A 15,937-nucleotide genomic window follows, 5' to 3' on the forward strand; every position below is an offset into this window, starting at 1 on the left:
CTTGAATTTGCTGTGCACTGGCAACTATTTACACAGCATTTACATTGTATTTACATAGCATTTACAGTTGACCCTTGAACAACATGGACAGTGCAGGTCCTTACACATGGGTTTTTTTCACTAAATACTACAGTACTGCATGATCCACGGTTGGTTGAATCTGTGAATGTGGAACCAAGGATACAGAGGGCTGACTGTAAAGTTAAACATGGATTTTTCTACTGCATAAAGGGTCAGCGCCCCTAACTCCCACACTGCTCAAGGGTCAGCTGTACATTGTATTAGATATTATAAGCAATCTAGAGATGACTTAAAGTATATGGGAGGATGTGCATAGGATATATGCAAATCCAATATCATTTTATATAAGGGTTTGAGCATCCACGGATTTGGTATCCATGAGGGCACTGGGAAACAACCTCCTCAGATACCAAAGGACGACTGTATTGCCTCTTGATCATCTCAATTTGAGTTTATCTCACTTTGACTATCATCTCCTATTTTTCCAGCTCATCACTTCTACTTGGAATCTGGAAAATTCCAACAATCCTCTGACCCCACCAGAACCTACAGTTCATTGATTCTAAAGTCTTTTTCTCATCTCCCACCCCTCATATCTTAACTTCTGTCCTTGCCCAGCTTAAATTGCACGGTCAATCATAATCACTCCCTTGCATACACTCTTCACTTTCCTGCCCTTTTCTTGTCTCCCTGTACATGGCTAAACCACAACACTGGTAATGTCCAACTCTCTGCCTATTCCATGGTTGTACTTGTGCATGTAAACATGGCTGGAGGAAACAAATAAACAAACTGACTGGTTTCACTTATATTCATGACCTCTAACTTCAATGGGCCCTTAATGCTGCCTGGAATCATACTGTATTTCCATTCTCCTCAACACTGAACAACTATTACATGGCTTTACCTCTCTCCTAAAATCTCCAACTCCTCTTTCAGTCTCACTATCAACTGACGACCTTGCTTTCTATTTTACTGATAAAATAGAAACAATCAGATGAGAATTTCTGCAGACTCCCACAACCACATTCACCCACCTATCTGCAGCTGCTGTCTCTCCCGTTACTGAGTGAACTCGTTCATGCTCCTAGCAAAGGGAAACCCTTCCATTTGTGCACTAGATCCTTTCCCATCTACTCAAAGGCATTGTCTTGGCAATTCTTCCTTCTCTCTCCAGTATCAATAATTTCCTCTCCTTCCCTAGATTTTTTTGCCATTAATGAACAAACATGCTTTTTCTCTTTTCTTAAAATGTTGCTTTACCCTGCTCTGTGTTATAGCTACCACCCCATTTTTTCCCTTCGTGTTAGCAAACCTCCTTGAAAGAGTTGTTTATTCTTGCTGTCATCAATTTCTTTCCCATTTTCTCTTCAGTCTCCTACAGGCTTTAACACTCACCACACCACTCCATCCAACTGCTTATCTTTACATTGTTAATTCCAGTAGCAATCCTCATCTTATTACAATATTTAGCAATATATAATGTAGCTAATTGTTTTCTTCATGCAGGATACCAGGATACTTGGTTTTCTCTCCACCATGCTTGTAGCTTCTTCATAGCCCCTTCTGTTGTTTCTTCATAGTCTTCCAAATATCTTAATATTATAGAGCCCAACTTAGAGCTATTTCTCTTCTCCCATCTACACTAATTCCCTTAGTGATGTCAATCAAACACCAGTGGGCAAATTAGAAATGCTAGACCTGCCTCGGTTTAATATGGAGGAAGGGATTCAAAGGCTTAAGGAGATTGGAATGTTAGAGTGGATTTGTCATTTAAGACCTATGTATCCATATCGGAAGGGTCCAGAAAACATATCTTTCACCACTACCATGAGAAATAAACTTGTCAGAGGAGCCCCAACATCTTTGAAGAACTCTGTGATCGCTCTTCTTTATAGGCCAGGCCTTACAGCAGGGACTGCAGTCACTGAATTAGAAAACCTAAATGCAATGGGAGTGATTGAATCTCAGAGAGCAGGGATCAAGTGGCAGCCCTTAACTGCCAAAGGCAAGGTGCTCTGGTTACCATAATGGAGAGCAGAGAGGTAGCAATCAGAAAAAGTCTGACTTGCATAGACCTAAGGCATTGGCTAGTGGATCATGGTGCTCCTAGAAATGAAATAGATAGGAAGCCTACTAAATTCTTACTTGATCTGTATAAGCAGGAAAGTTCTAGGCCAAGTGAAGACAAGTCTAACCTGAATCATGAAAAGAAAGAGTCATGGTCCTTCATTTAGTTCCCAGACTTGAGCCAGTTTGTAGACCCAGAGCCCCCTGGATGAACTGCCAAAAACTTATACAGTTAATCTTTCTCCCAGCCTTCCCCAAAGTAACCTACAGCTTTTTGCCAGGGTAACTGTGATTGGGCAAAAGGAAATACTCAGAGATTTGGGGGACTATTGGACTCTTGACTCAGAACTGACACTAATTCCAGGAGATCAAAAACATCATTGTGATCTACCAGTTAGAGTAGGAATGTATGGAGGTCAAGTGATCAATGGAATTTTAGCTCAAGTCTGTCTCACAGTGAGTGAGCCCAGTGGGTCCCCTAACCCATTCTGTGGTTATTTCCTCAATACCAGAATTAGTAATTGGAACAGATATACTCAGAAACTAGCAGAATCCCCACAAAGTCCTTGACCTGTGTAGTGAGGGCTATTCAAGTGGAAAAGGCCAAGTGGAATCCATTAGAACTGCCTCTACCTAGGAAAACAGTAAACCAAAAGCACTACTATATTCCTGGAAAGACTGCAGAGATTAGTGTCACAATCAAGGACTTGAAAGATGCAGGAGTGGTGATTCCCACCACATCCCCATTCAACTCACCTATTTAAACTGTTCAGAAGACAGATGGATCTTGGAGAATGACCGTGGACTATCGTAAGCTTAACCAGGTGGAGACTCCAACTACAGTTATTCCACCAGATGTGGTTTCATTGCTTGAGCAAATTAACACATTCCCTGGTACCTGGTATGCAGCTACTGATCTGACAAATGTTTTTTTCTGTATACCTATTGGTAGGAACACCAGAAGCAATTTGTTTCCAGCTAGCAAGGCCAGCAGCAATACACCTTCACTTTCCTGTCTCAGGGGACTAAACTCTCTAGTCCTAACTTAGGGGATCATAATTTAATTCACAAGTATCTTGATTGCCTTTCTCTTCCACAAGACATCACACTGCTCCATTACATTGATGACAGCATACGGATTGGACCTGGTGAGCAAAAGATGGACCTGGAACAGGAACTACTCTAGACTTAATGGTAAGACATTTGCATGCCACAGTGAGAAACAAATCTGCATCTGTGGTCTCATGGGGAGTTCCCTAAATCAGCTGACAGAGGAAGAGAAGACTCTGGCCTGGTTTACAGATGATTTTGGACAATATGCAAGCACCACCCAAAAGTGGATGGCTATAGCACTACAGCCCCTTGTTCTGGGACATCCCTAAAGGACAGTAGTGAAGGAACTCCTCCCAGCAGGTGAACTTCAAGCAGTGAACCTGGTTGTTCACTTTCATTGGAAGGAGAAATGGCCAGACATATGATTACATGCTGAATCAGTTCTTCCCCAGCCACCCCTGTATTCACCCAATGTTCTCATGTTCAAAGTGGTCATGGTGACAGGGATGGAGGTTATGCATGGGCTCAGCAACATGGACTTCCACCTACCAAGGCCTGGCTATGGCCACTGCTGAGTGCCCAACCTGTCAACAGCAGAGACCAATACCATGGCACCAGTTCCTTGGGTGGTAGCCAGCTACCTGGTGGCAGGTTGATTACATTGGACTCCTTCCATCACGGAAGAGGGAATATTTTGTTCTACTGGAATAAACATTTACTCTGGATATAAATTTGTCTTCCCTGCACACAATGCTTTTGCCAAAACTACCATCCATGAACTTACAGAATACTTTATCCACCATCATAGTATTCTACACAGCATTGCTTCTGATCAAGGAACTCACTTCACAGCAAATGAAGTGAGGTAATGGACCCATGCTCATGAAATTCACTGACCTTACAATGTATCCCACCATTCTGAAGCAGATGGCTTGACAGAATGGTGGAATAGCCTTTTGAAGACTCAGTTACAGTGCCACTAGGTGACTAGAACTTGCAGGACTGTAGCAAAGTTCTCCAGAATGCTGTATATGCTCTGAATCAGCATCCAATACATGGTGCTATTTCTCTCATAGCCAGGATTCACAGGTCCAGAAACCAAGGGATAGAAATGGGTGGGGTACCACTCACTATTTCTCCTAGTGACCTTTTTTGCAAAATGTTTGCTCCCTGTTCCTGTGACATTATGAACTGCTGGTTTAGAAGTCTTAGTTTCAAAGAGAAGAATGCTTCCACCAGGAAACACAACAATGATTCCATCCCACTCATAAAAAAAAAAAAAAAATGAGATGGCAAAAAAATGTCACAGATGAAGGAGCAAGGTAAAAACCTACAAGACCAAATAAATGAAGAGGAAATAGGCAATCTACCCAAAAAGGAATTCAGATAATGACAGTAAAGATGATCCAGAATCTTGTAAATAGAATGGTGGCATGGATTGAGAAAATACAAGAAACGTTTAACAAAGATCTAGAAGAACTAAAGAACAAACAGAGATGAACAACACAATAACTGAAATGAAACATACACTAGAAGGAATCAATAACAGGATAACTGAGGCAGAAGAACGAATACGTGACAAAATGGTGGAAATAACTGCTGATGAGTAGAATAAAGAAAAAGGAATGAAAAAAATTGAAGACCACCTCAGAGACCTCTGGGACAACACTAAACGCATCAACAATCAAACTATAGGGGTTCCAGAAGAAGAAGAGAAAAAGAAATGGTCTGAGAAAATATCTGAAGAGATTATAGTTGAAAACTTCCCTAACATGGGAAAGGAAACAGTCACCCAAGTCCAGGAAGCAAAGAGAGTCCCAAACAGGATAAACCCTAGGAAAAACACACCAAGACACATATTAAGCAAACTAACAAAAACTAAATTCAAAGAAAAAATATTAAAAGCAGCAAGGGAAAAACAAAAAATAAACATACAAAGAAATCCTCATAAGGTTACCAGCTGATTTTTCAACGGAAACTCTGAAGGCCAGAAGGGAGTGGCAGGATATACTTATAGTGATAAAAGAGAAAAACCTACAACCAATATTACTCTACCCAGCAAGGATCTCTTTCAGATTCAGTGGGAAGTTAAAAGCTTTTCAGACAAGCAAAAGCTAAGAGAATTCAGCACCACCAAACCAGCTTCACAACACTTGCTAAAGAAACTTTTCTAAGCAGGAAACACAAGAGAAGGAAAAGATCCACAGAAACAAACCAAAAACAATTAAGAAAATGGTAATAAGAACATACATATTGAATTTAATAACCTTGAATATAAATAGATTAAATGTCCAAACCAAAAGACACAGACTGGTTGAATGGATACAAAAACAAGATCCATATATATGCTGTTTACAAGAGACCCACTTCAGACCTAGGGACACATAAGGACTGAAAGCGAAGGGATGGAAAAGATATTACATGCAAAGGGAAATCAAAAGAAAGTTGGAGTAGCAATACTCATATCACATAAAATAGACTTTAAAATAAAGACTGTTACAAGAGATAAGGAGGGACATTACACAGTGATCAAAGGATCAATCCAAGAAGAAGATATAACAATTATAAATGTCTATGCACCCAACACAGGAGCACCTCAATACGTATGGCAAATGCTAACAACCATGAAAGGAGAAATTGACAGTAACACAATAATAGTAGTGGACTTTAACACTCCACTTACACCAATGGACAAATCATCCAAACAGAAAATTAATAAGGAAACACAAGCTTTAAATAACACAATAGACCAGGTAGATCTAATTGATATTTATCAAACATTCCACCCAAAAGTGGCAGAATACACTTTCTTCTCAAGTGCACATGGAACATTCTCCAGGATAGATCACATCTTGGGTCACAAATCAAGCCTAAATATATTTAAGAAAATTGAAATCATATCAAGCATCTTTCCTGACCACAATGCTATGAGAATGGAAACCAATTACAGGAAAAAATACTGTAAAAAACACAAATACATGGAGGCTAAACAGTGCACTATTAAATAACCAAGAGATTACTGAAGAAATCAAAGAAGAAATAAAAAATACATTGAAACAAATGACAACAAAAACACAATGACCCAAAACCTATGGGACACAGCAAAAGCAGTTCTAAGATGGAAGTTCATAGCAATTCAATCTCACCTCAATAAACAAGAAAAATCTCAAATAAACAATCTAACCCTACACTTAAAACAACTAGAGAAAGAAGAATAAAGAAAACCTAAAGTCAGTATAAGGAAAGAAAGCATAAAGATCAGAGCAGAAATAAATAAAATAGAAACGAAGAAAACAATAGCGAAGATCAATAAAACTAAAAGCTGGTTCTTTGAAAAGATAAACAAAATTGATAAACCCTTAGCCAGACTCATCAAGAAAAAAAAGGAGAGGACGCAAATCAATAAAATTAGAAATGAAAAAGGGAAAATCACAACTGACACTGCAGAAATACAAAGGATTATAAGAGATTACCACAAATAACTATATGCCAATAAAATGGACAACCATGAAGAAATGGACAAATTCTTGGAAAGGTACAACTTTCCAAGACTGAACCAGGAAGAATTAGAAAATATAAACAGACTTATCACAAGTAATGAAATTGAAACTGTAATTTAAAATCTTCCAACAAACAAAACTCCAGGACCAGATGGCTTCACTGGTGAATTCTATCAAACATTTAGAGAATAGCTACCACTGATCCTTCTCAAACTCTTCCAGAAAATTGCAGAGGGAGAAACACCCCCAAATTCATTCTACAAAGCCACCATCACCCTGATAACAAAACCAGAAAAAGATATCACAAAAAAAGAAAATTATAGGCCAATATTACTGACAAACATAAATACAAAAATTCTGAAGAAAATGGTAGCAAACAGAATCCAACAGCACATTAAAAGGATCATACACCATGATCAAGTGGGATTTATCCCAGGGATGCAAGGATTCTTCAATATACACAAATCAATCAATGTGATACATCATATTAACAAATTAAGGAATAAAAACCATATGATCCTCTCAGTAGATGCATAAAAAGCTTCTGACAAAATTCAACACTGATTTATGATAAAAACTCTCCAGAAAATGGGCATAGAGGGAACCTACCTCAACATAATAAAGGCCATATATGACAAACCCACAGCAATCATCATACTCAATGGTGAAAAACTGAAAGCATTTCCACAAATATCAGGAACAAAACAAGGATATCCACCCTCACCACTCTTATTCAACATAGTTTTGGAAGTCCTAGCAACAGCAATCAGAGAAGAAAAAGAAATTAAAGGAATAAATACTGGAAAAAAAGAAGTAAAACTGTCACCTTCAGCCAATGACATGATAATATACATAGAAAATCCTAAAGATGCCATCAGAAAACTACTAGAACTAATCATTGAATTTGGTAAGGTTGCAAAATTAATGCACAGAAATCTCTGGCATTCATATACACCAACAATGAAAAATCAGAAAGAGAAATTAAGGAAATACTCTCATTTACCATTGCAACAAAAAGAATAAAATACCTAGGAATAAACCTGCCTAAGGAGGTGAAAGACCTGTACTCATAAAACTATAAAATACTGATGAAAGCAATCAACGATGATATAAACAGACAGAGAAATATATCATGTTCTTGGATTGCTAGAATCAATATTGTGAAAATGACTATACTACCCAAAGCCATCTACAGATTCAATGCAATCCCTATCAAACTACCAATGGTATTCTTCAGAGAATTAGAACAAAAAATTTTACAATTCGTATGGAAACACAAAAGACCCCGCATAGCCAAAGCAATTTTCAAAAAGAAAAACAGAGTTGGAGGAATCAGCCTCCTTGACTTCAAACTATACCACAAAGCTACAGTAATCAAGAGAGTATGGTACTGGCACAAAACCAGAAATATAGATCAATGGTACAAGACATAATGCCCAGAGATAAACCCATGCACATAAGGGTACTTAATTTATGACAAAGGAGGCAAGAACATACAATGGAGAAAAGACAGCCTCTTCAATAAGTGGTGCTGGGAAAACTGGACAGCTACATGTAACAGAATGAAATTAGGACACTACCTAACACCATACACAAAAATAAACTCCAAATCATTAAAGACTTAAATGTAAGACCAGACACTATTAAACTCTTAGAGGAAAACATAGGACAAACACTCTTTGACATAAACCACAGCGAGATCTTTTATGACCTACCTCCTAGAGTAATGGAAATAAAAATAAAAATAAACAAATGGGACCTAATGAAACTTAAAAGCTTTTGCACAGCAAAGGAAACCATAAATAAGACAAAAAGACAACCCTCAGAATGGGAGAAAATATTTGCAAATGAAACAACTGACAAAGGATTAACCTCCAAAATATACAAACAGCTCATGGAGCTCAATATCCAAAAAACAAACAATCCAGTTACAAAATGGGTGGAAGACCTAAATAGACATTTCACCAAGGAAGACATACAGATGGTCAAGAGGCATATGAAAAGATGCTCAATATCACTAATCATTAGAGAAATGCAAATCAAAACTACAATGAGGTATCACCTCACACCAGTCAGAATGGCTATCATCAAAAAATCTACAAACAATAAATGCTGGAGAGGGTGTGGAGAAAACGGAACCCTCCTGCACTGTTGGTGGGAATGTAAATTGATACAGCCACTATGGAGAACAGTATGGAGGTTCCTTAAAAAACTAAAAAGAGAACTACCATATGACCCAGCAATCCCACTACTGGGCAGATACCCTGAGAAAACCATAATTCAAAAAGAGTCATGTACCACAATGTTCATTGCAGCTCTATTTACAATAGCCAGGACATGGAAGCAACCTAAGTGTCCATCAACAGATGAATGGATAAAGAAGACGTGGCACATATATACAATGGAATATTACTCAGCCATAAAAAGAAACGAAATTGAGTTATTTGTAGTGAGGTGAATGGACCTAGAGTCTATTATACAGAGTGAAGTAAGTCAAAAAGAGAAAAACAAATACTGTATGCTAATGCATATATATATATGGAATCTAAAAAAACAGTACTGATGAACCTAGTTGCAGGGCAGGAATAAAGAGGTAGACATAGAAAATGAACTTGAGGACATGGGCTAGGAGGGTGAAGCTGGGGCAAAGTGAGAGTAGCATCAACATATATACACTACAGAATGGGAAGCAGCAGCATAGCACAGGGAAATTGGCTTGGTGCTTTATGATGACTTAGAGGAGTGGAATAGGGAGGATGGGGGGGAGGCTCAAGAGGGAGGGGATATGGGGACATGTGTATGCATATGGCTGATTCGCTTTGTTGTGCAACAGAAACTAACACAGTATTGTGAAGCAATTATACGCCAATAAAGATCTATCAAAAAAAAAAACATGCAAAGAAGGGAATTAGTGTGCTGGCTGGGGTGATTAATCCTCACTATCAAGAGGAAATTGGACATCAACTCTACTATTAATACAATGGAGATAAGGAATGCATTGTCTGGAATACAAGAGATCCCTTAGGGCATCTCTTAGTATTACCATGCTGTGATTAAAATCAATGGAAATCTACAACAATCCAATCCAGGTAGGACTAGTAATGGCCCAGATTCTTCAGGAATGAAGGTTTGGGTCACTCCACCAAACAAAGAACTACAACCAGCTGAGGTACTTGCTGAAGGCAAAGGAAATACAAAATAGTAGTGGGAAAAGGCTGTTATAAATATCTACTATAACCACATGACCATTTACAGACTTGTCAGAAGTATTTCCTCCTTTTTTCATTATGAATGTGTAATATATTTGCTTAGTATATATAAAAAATATTTGCTTAGACTATATATTAATATATATAACAAATATTGTTTTCTTTCCTCTGTTATTCCCTTGTCACATAACATAGGATGTAACAGATAGTTATTAAGTATTGTTAATTTTACATCTCAGCATTTAAGTTACAGGATATTAGCAAATCCACAATCCTACCACTCAGTCCTCTTAATGCTCTACATTCTACCTTATTTTTGTCATCCAACGTGGCACCATTCCCAGTAAAGGCGAACTTTTCTCTGTAGTTTTACTTCCATCTATTGGAAAAGGAAAAGTTCCAAAGCTATTCCTGTGTTCTAGCATGACTGTCTTAGATCCATCAATTACTTCATTTCTCTTTTATCTTCAATCTCTTCCTGCAAACTAACTCGGTCTCAAGTTTCCTCTACCCAGCTCCTAAACTGCCATTCTTTTCAAGATTATCCTTACTGATGTGTTAAATATATTGGTGTAACCATTTTGTAAATTGGTAAAAACCAAAACACTATTAAGCAAACAACTTACAATTTTGTTCCTTTTTCTACTGGACATTTCAACTAAACCTTTTAAAATTTCGTCTGTATTACAGGCCGTTAACGTCTGATTTCACAATCATATTAGTCAAGTCTTATAATTAGGAAATATTTTCCAATTAAAGCCTAAATTCTTATGGTGAATCTTTGGAATTTAACTTGAAAGAGTACAAGCATGATGACTCCATCTTTTCTTCTTTATTGTAAACCATCTTCAGTGTCAGCCTACACGTAAATACTGTGAAAATTTCACCTTTTTTATTTTCAAACTACTCTTTCATTCTTTCTCACCTGTCATTTTCCTTACTCTCCCCCCATTTTTCGACAACATAAATTTTCGACATGCCACAAAAGCTCATTAAAAAGATCTTTGCTAAAGATAACAGTTCGTCTCTAAATGTATACGGCCACCAGTACAGCCCTTACTTTAATAACCACACGCACGAGAAAGGCAATCTCATTTAGGAACCCTAGCTCATTTCTTGATGAATGAGCCACGACCTCAAACGATTTCCCTTCAATCCGGATTTTGAGTTGTTTTCCTTACTTTCTCCCCAAATGCTCTTCTCGCGTTTCCAAAACTTTCCCATTCACAAAATTTTACCTAAATTTACCTAAAACTTTCTCGGCCTTTTACAAGTAACCTGACTCGGACAGAACGGATAGAGATGGGAAGGTGGAACTCGTAGAGTCGTAGTCACCTCCAACGCGTCCGGTCCCGGCCGCTTCTCCCGGGAAGCCTCTTGTGACTTACACAGGGATGCCCAGTGACGCTACGGTATCCGCCCCACTCTGCCACAGGCAGCCGCGCCTGCGCAGCAGCTAAGTTGCGGGTCAGCGAGGGGGTACCAGCGCGGCCCGGGAGGGAGGAGGCGATTGTGGGCGGAGGACGATGAGAGGGGAGGGAGGAAAGGAGTGGGCGGGGCGAAGGGGCGGAGGGGCGGGCCTTTCCGGAGGTTCCGAAGTCCTCCACTTCCTGTTTGCCGGACCTTCTGAATCCGGGTCAAGGGTGTCCACATCCTCTTCTCCCCGGCTGATCCAGCACCGTCCGTGACAGCGGCTCCTGGCTCAACCCGGGGCGGGTTTCATCCCACGACCTGCCGGAGCTCGGACGCCCACAACTGCCGCAGAACGCGGAGGCGCGCTTCCTCACCCACCGGCTCGCAGCCCCGGCCCCTGAGCACCCGCAGCCGCCGGGGGACCCCGCTGGCCCCTCCGAGCTGATGCTGAGAGGGACCGCGGGCCCGGGGAGGCGGCGGAGTGCGGGCCTCTGGCTTCTTAGGCCCATCGCGGGCGGTGCCGGTTCTTACGCGACCCAGGCTTGCCAACTCCCGCCCGGGCTTGGATGGGCCCCCCTGCCCGATAAATGTGGCTACTGAGGCGGCGGTGGCGGTGGTCGGTCCCGCTGCTGCTGCTGCGCTCCGAGTTCACCTCCGCCCCGGGGCTCTCCTGGCCCACCTCGGGGCCGTGGCCGCCCGCTCCTTCCCCCCTGGGCCGGGCCTTGCAGCGTGGCGACAATGGACAAGATCCTGGAGGGCCTGGTGAGTTCTTCGCACCCGCTGCCCCTCAAGCGGGTGATCGTGCGGAAGGTGGTGGAGTCGGCGGAGCATTGGCTGGACGAGGCGCAGTGCGAGGCCATGTTTGCCCTGACGACGCGACTCATCCTGGAGGGCCAGGACCCCTTTCAGCGGCAGGTGGGCCACCAAGTGCTGGAGGCCTACGCGCGCTACCACCGGCCGGAGTTCGAGTCCTTCTTCAACAAGACGTTCGTGCTGGGCCTCCTCCAGCAGGGCTACCACTCGCTGGACAGGAAGGACGTAGCCATCCTGGACTACATTCACAACGGCCTGAAGCTGATCATGAGCTGCCCGTCGGTGCTGGACCTCTTCAGTCTGCTGCAGGTGGAGGTGCTGCGGATGGTGTGTGAGAGGCCGGAGCCGCATCTTTGCGCCCGCCTGAGCGACCTCCTGACTGACTTCGTGCAGTGTATCCCCAAGGGGAAATTGTCCATCACCTTCTGCCAACAGCTGGTTCGAACGATAGGCCACTTCCAGTGCGTGTCCACCCAGGAGAAAGAGCTGCGGGAATATGTCTCGCAGGTGACAAAAGTGAGTAACTTGCTCCAGAACATCTGGAAGGCCGAGCCGTCCACCTTGCTGCCTTCCCTGCAAGAAGTTTTTGCAAGCATTTCTTCCACAGGTAAGGGTCATTGCATTCCGAGAAAATCTCTCTTGGAAATTTAGTGTGTGTCTCTTACGTACACACCGTGTTTGTTTCCCTGCTCTGAAAACATCTTAATGGGAGAGGAGATCTGAACACCTTCATCCAAATTCTTATCCACTGCCCTATTCAGGCTGTCACTTTGGACATTAAAACACGGGCAGTGTTTCCAGTTTAGAGGTTGAGAACGTCGAGGTCTAAGACCTTTGGCAGCAAACAAGTTGCTTAACTACCCAGTGTCTGCTCAAGTTTTGGAATGCGTTGAAGATGACAGCTACTATGTAAAAGCTTCTATTCATTAGTGACTAATGGCCGCATAATAATATTTACCGTATCATTGTTGGGTGATTCTGTCATCTTGCCGTCATGAGTTTTTCCTTAGTTTCTGAATTTTTCCATTTTTTAATTCATGGACTATGTGCCATTTATTATTAGATTATCCTAGTTAACTGTGTCGTTGTTGACTGTTGTCGTCATTTTATGTCTGCAGTAGTTTGTGAGAGTAGATACAGGGGGATGAGTGAAGGGAAAGAGTATGAAGACTTAAATAGGTGTTTTTGCGCTCCAGGTGTCAATAGCCCACGGACCATGTCCTTAGAAATCCGGGAGGGATCAGGTGATACTTAGCAGGAAAATGCTTTCTCACCCGGGAATTTTACCTCTATGTTTGCATTCCTTGTTCGGACATGGAGCTTCCAGCTCTGTAAGTTTTGAAACAATAGATCCAAAACTGTGTTCACTGCCTCTCTGCTTGGTACAGTCGTTCTCTGGCTGTTGTTCGAAATTGAATTTGTGAAGGAGGTATCCTCTTTTTATGTTGAGAATCAGAAATGAGTAGAGTTTTAACAGGCTCCGTGCTTTCCTGATGAATTAAGTACATTTATGAAAGAATTACCAACTATATATTTGCATTATCTGAGTTTTGGTTTATTTTTTAATTGTAATTTTTCATGTATTGCCTGTGTTGCTAGAACAGTTCGATTTCCCCAGAACTTTTTCAACTGTAGCAGTAAAGGTGCTCATCTTGGATTTGCTTAATTTTTATGTAGTTTAAGCAAAGTCCCCCCCAAATTCATCTTAGTTTCTACTTCTTTAAGTGATTTAAAAAATTTTCCTTAGAACAATGTGATGACTGCTATAATTAATAGGGGTAAGTTACTTTGGAGGATCTAAAGTGGGAATTTAAATGATACCTTGCATTTCTTTTCTGACTACTGCTTTACAAATGAATATTTTAGCACGACAATAACAATATTAATGAATGCAAGAAAATAAAGTAATTTACGGACTAAATATGGCCATAGTGAAGAATAGTTTTTATGTTGCAGTAGTTCTGTCGAACTACTACTCTTAATCTCGTTTCTGCAGTTTAACATTCCTTGTATGTTAGAGTCTACCCATGAGATGGAGTGTAACAGCTGCTTGGTGGAGGGGTAGTAAATTGTTGTTCTCTCTAAAGACTTCCCTTGAACCTTCTTGCCATGTTCCTTTCTCTTTTCAATTAAAAAATAGATGCATCCTTTGAACCTTCTGTGGCATTGGCAAGCCTTGTGCAGCACATTCCTCTTCAGATGATCACAGTTCTCATCAGGAGCCTTACTACAGATCCAAATGTAAAAGATGCAAGTATGACCCAAGCTCTTTGCAGGTACTTCTTCATAACACCATAGATGGTAAATGTAGATTTAGGAGGGGGAGATATTTTGCTGTATTTTGTGGGTAATGAAAAACTTAGGGAAATGTTTAAAACTGAAATTGTGGAATCAAATATATAAAGACTCTCCAAATTAATTGAAATGAATTGTTTACCTTACTATAGGCTTGACAGGCATCCAGTAACTCACAAATCTGTTTTCAATTCAGCTTTTTTAAATTCCAAAAATATAGCACACATATACACTTACTGTACAGTCAGAAGTTGGTTGGATTACCAATATATTTTACTAATTTCTTTGCTCAGTATTGTTGCCTGCAACCTATTTCCTCTCTCTGGGATCTTTTTTTTTCTGGCTAAGTATTTACTTTTACTTAGTACATACTTTTACTTTCTCTTTCAACCAGGACCTCTGGGTAAGACTTTCTTAGCCTTTGTTTGAAATGTGGTTTTTTTCTTGCTTATTCCCAAGTAGATGATTTGGCAAGATACAGAATTCTAATTTGATAGTCATTTTCTCTTAGCATTTTGAAAATAATACTGCATTGTCTTCTGGCATCTATTGTTGCTGATGTGGAGTCTGCAGTCAATTTGATTATCGTTCCTTTGTGAGTAGTTAGGGTCTTCTGGTAATGTTTATGCTTTTCTCTTTATCCTTGATGTTTTGCAGTTTTATTCTTATATTTCTAGGTGTAAACTTAATGTTAGTTTTACTTCTCAGAACTCTTGTGCTTTTATTAATTCAATCATTCATTCTTTCAACTATTCAAATCACATTTATTGGGCACTTACCATGAGTGCCAAGCAGTGTTTAAAAACCTCATTGAGGGCTTCCCTGGTGGCGCAGTGGTTGGGAGTCCTCCTGCCGATGCAGGGGACACGGGTTCGTGCCCCGGTCTGGGAGGATCCCACATACCGCGGAGCGGCTGGGCCCGTGAGCCATGGCCGCTGAGCCTGCACGTCCGGAGTCTGTGCTCCTCAACGGGAGAAGCCACAACAGTGAGAGGCCCGCGTACCTCAAAACAAACAAAAAAACAAAACAAAACAAAAAAGAACACACCTCATTGAACAAATGGGTAGCAATATCTATCCTAACAGGCTTCTAGCTGGGGAGGCAGGCAGGCAATATCAGTAACATATTTGAAGAGATGCATCCTGATCTCAGAGATGCTAAAATGTGGAAAGGTACAGTCATTGGTGTTTTAGTTTAGATTGCAGGACTTTTCTTGCCTTAGTGGTATATAAACTAAGTTTTACATCCTAAAACTGATTTTGTTTTAGACTTCATTAAGTATGGTAAGTAAAATAATTTCGTGTGTTGGATAGTGATGAGCATTTTTGGACAAAAGTAGATAGGAAAGCAAGAAAGCATGGGGAATGGTTTGCAGTTTTAAATAAGATAGATGAGGAAGGCCTCACTGAGAAGGTGACCATGAAGTAAAGATATGAGGGAAATGAGGGTGCAGACCTTGTGGGGATCTAAGGGGAAGAGCATCAATACTGTCTTATAATTTACTAGTTTTTCCTTCAAAGGTACCCATTTATAGAGATTATTCCAGTTATTGAGTTTCTTTAT

At 40.6% G+C, this 15,937-nt stretch overlaps 1 protein-coding gene and 2 pseudogenes across 2 annotated transcripts in view; all 3 read left to right on the plus strand.

Annotated features, from left to right (window-relative positions):
• Nucleotides 1-1,713: 1,713 nt before the first annotated feature.
• On the plus strand, nucleotides 1,714-3,277 carry LOC136794373 (uncharacterized; annotated as a pseudogene).
• Nucleotides 3,278-3,335: 58 nt separating this feature from the next.
• On the plus strand, nucleotides 3,336-11,866 carry LOC136794374 (uncharacterized; annotated as a pseudogene).
• The window catches only part of USP38 (ubiquitin specific peptidase 38), a 31,905-nt gene continuing 27,426 nt past the window's right edge, over nucleotides 11,459-15,937 (plus strand). For both annotated transcript variants that reach the window (XM_059066752.2, XM_067035579.1), the window contains exons 1-2: nucleotides 11,459-12,686; nucleotides 14,220-14,355. In XM_059066752.2, the coding sequence (XP_058922735.1) occupies nucleotides 12,005-12,686; nucleotides 14,220-14,355 (818 nt within the window). In that variant the 5' untranslated portion in view covers nucleotides 11,459-12,004. The remainder of the gene's footprint in view (nucleotides 12,687-14,219; nucleotides 14,356-15,937) is intronic.

Source organism: Kogia breviceps, chromosome 6, assembly GCF_026419965.1.
Source record: "Kogia breviceps isolate mKogBre1 chromosome 6, mKogBre1 haplotype 1, whole genome shotgun sequence".
In the NCBI taxonomy this organism is placed as follows: domain Eukaryota; kingdom Metazoa; phylum Chordata; class Mammalia; order Artiodactyla; family Physeteridae; genus Kogia; species Kogia breviceps.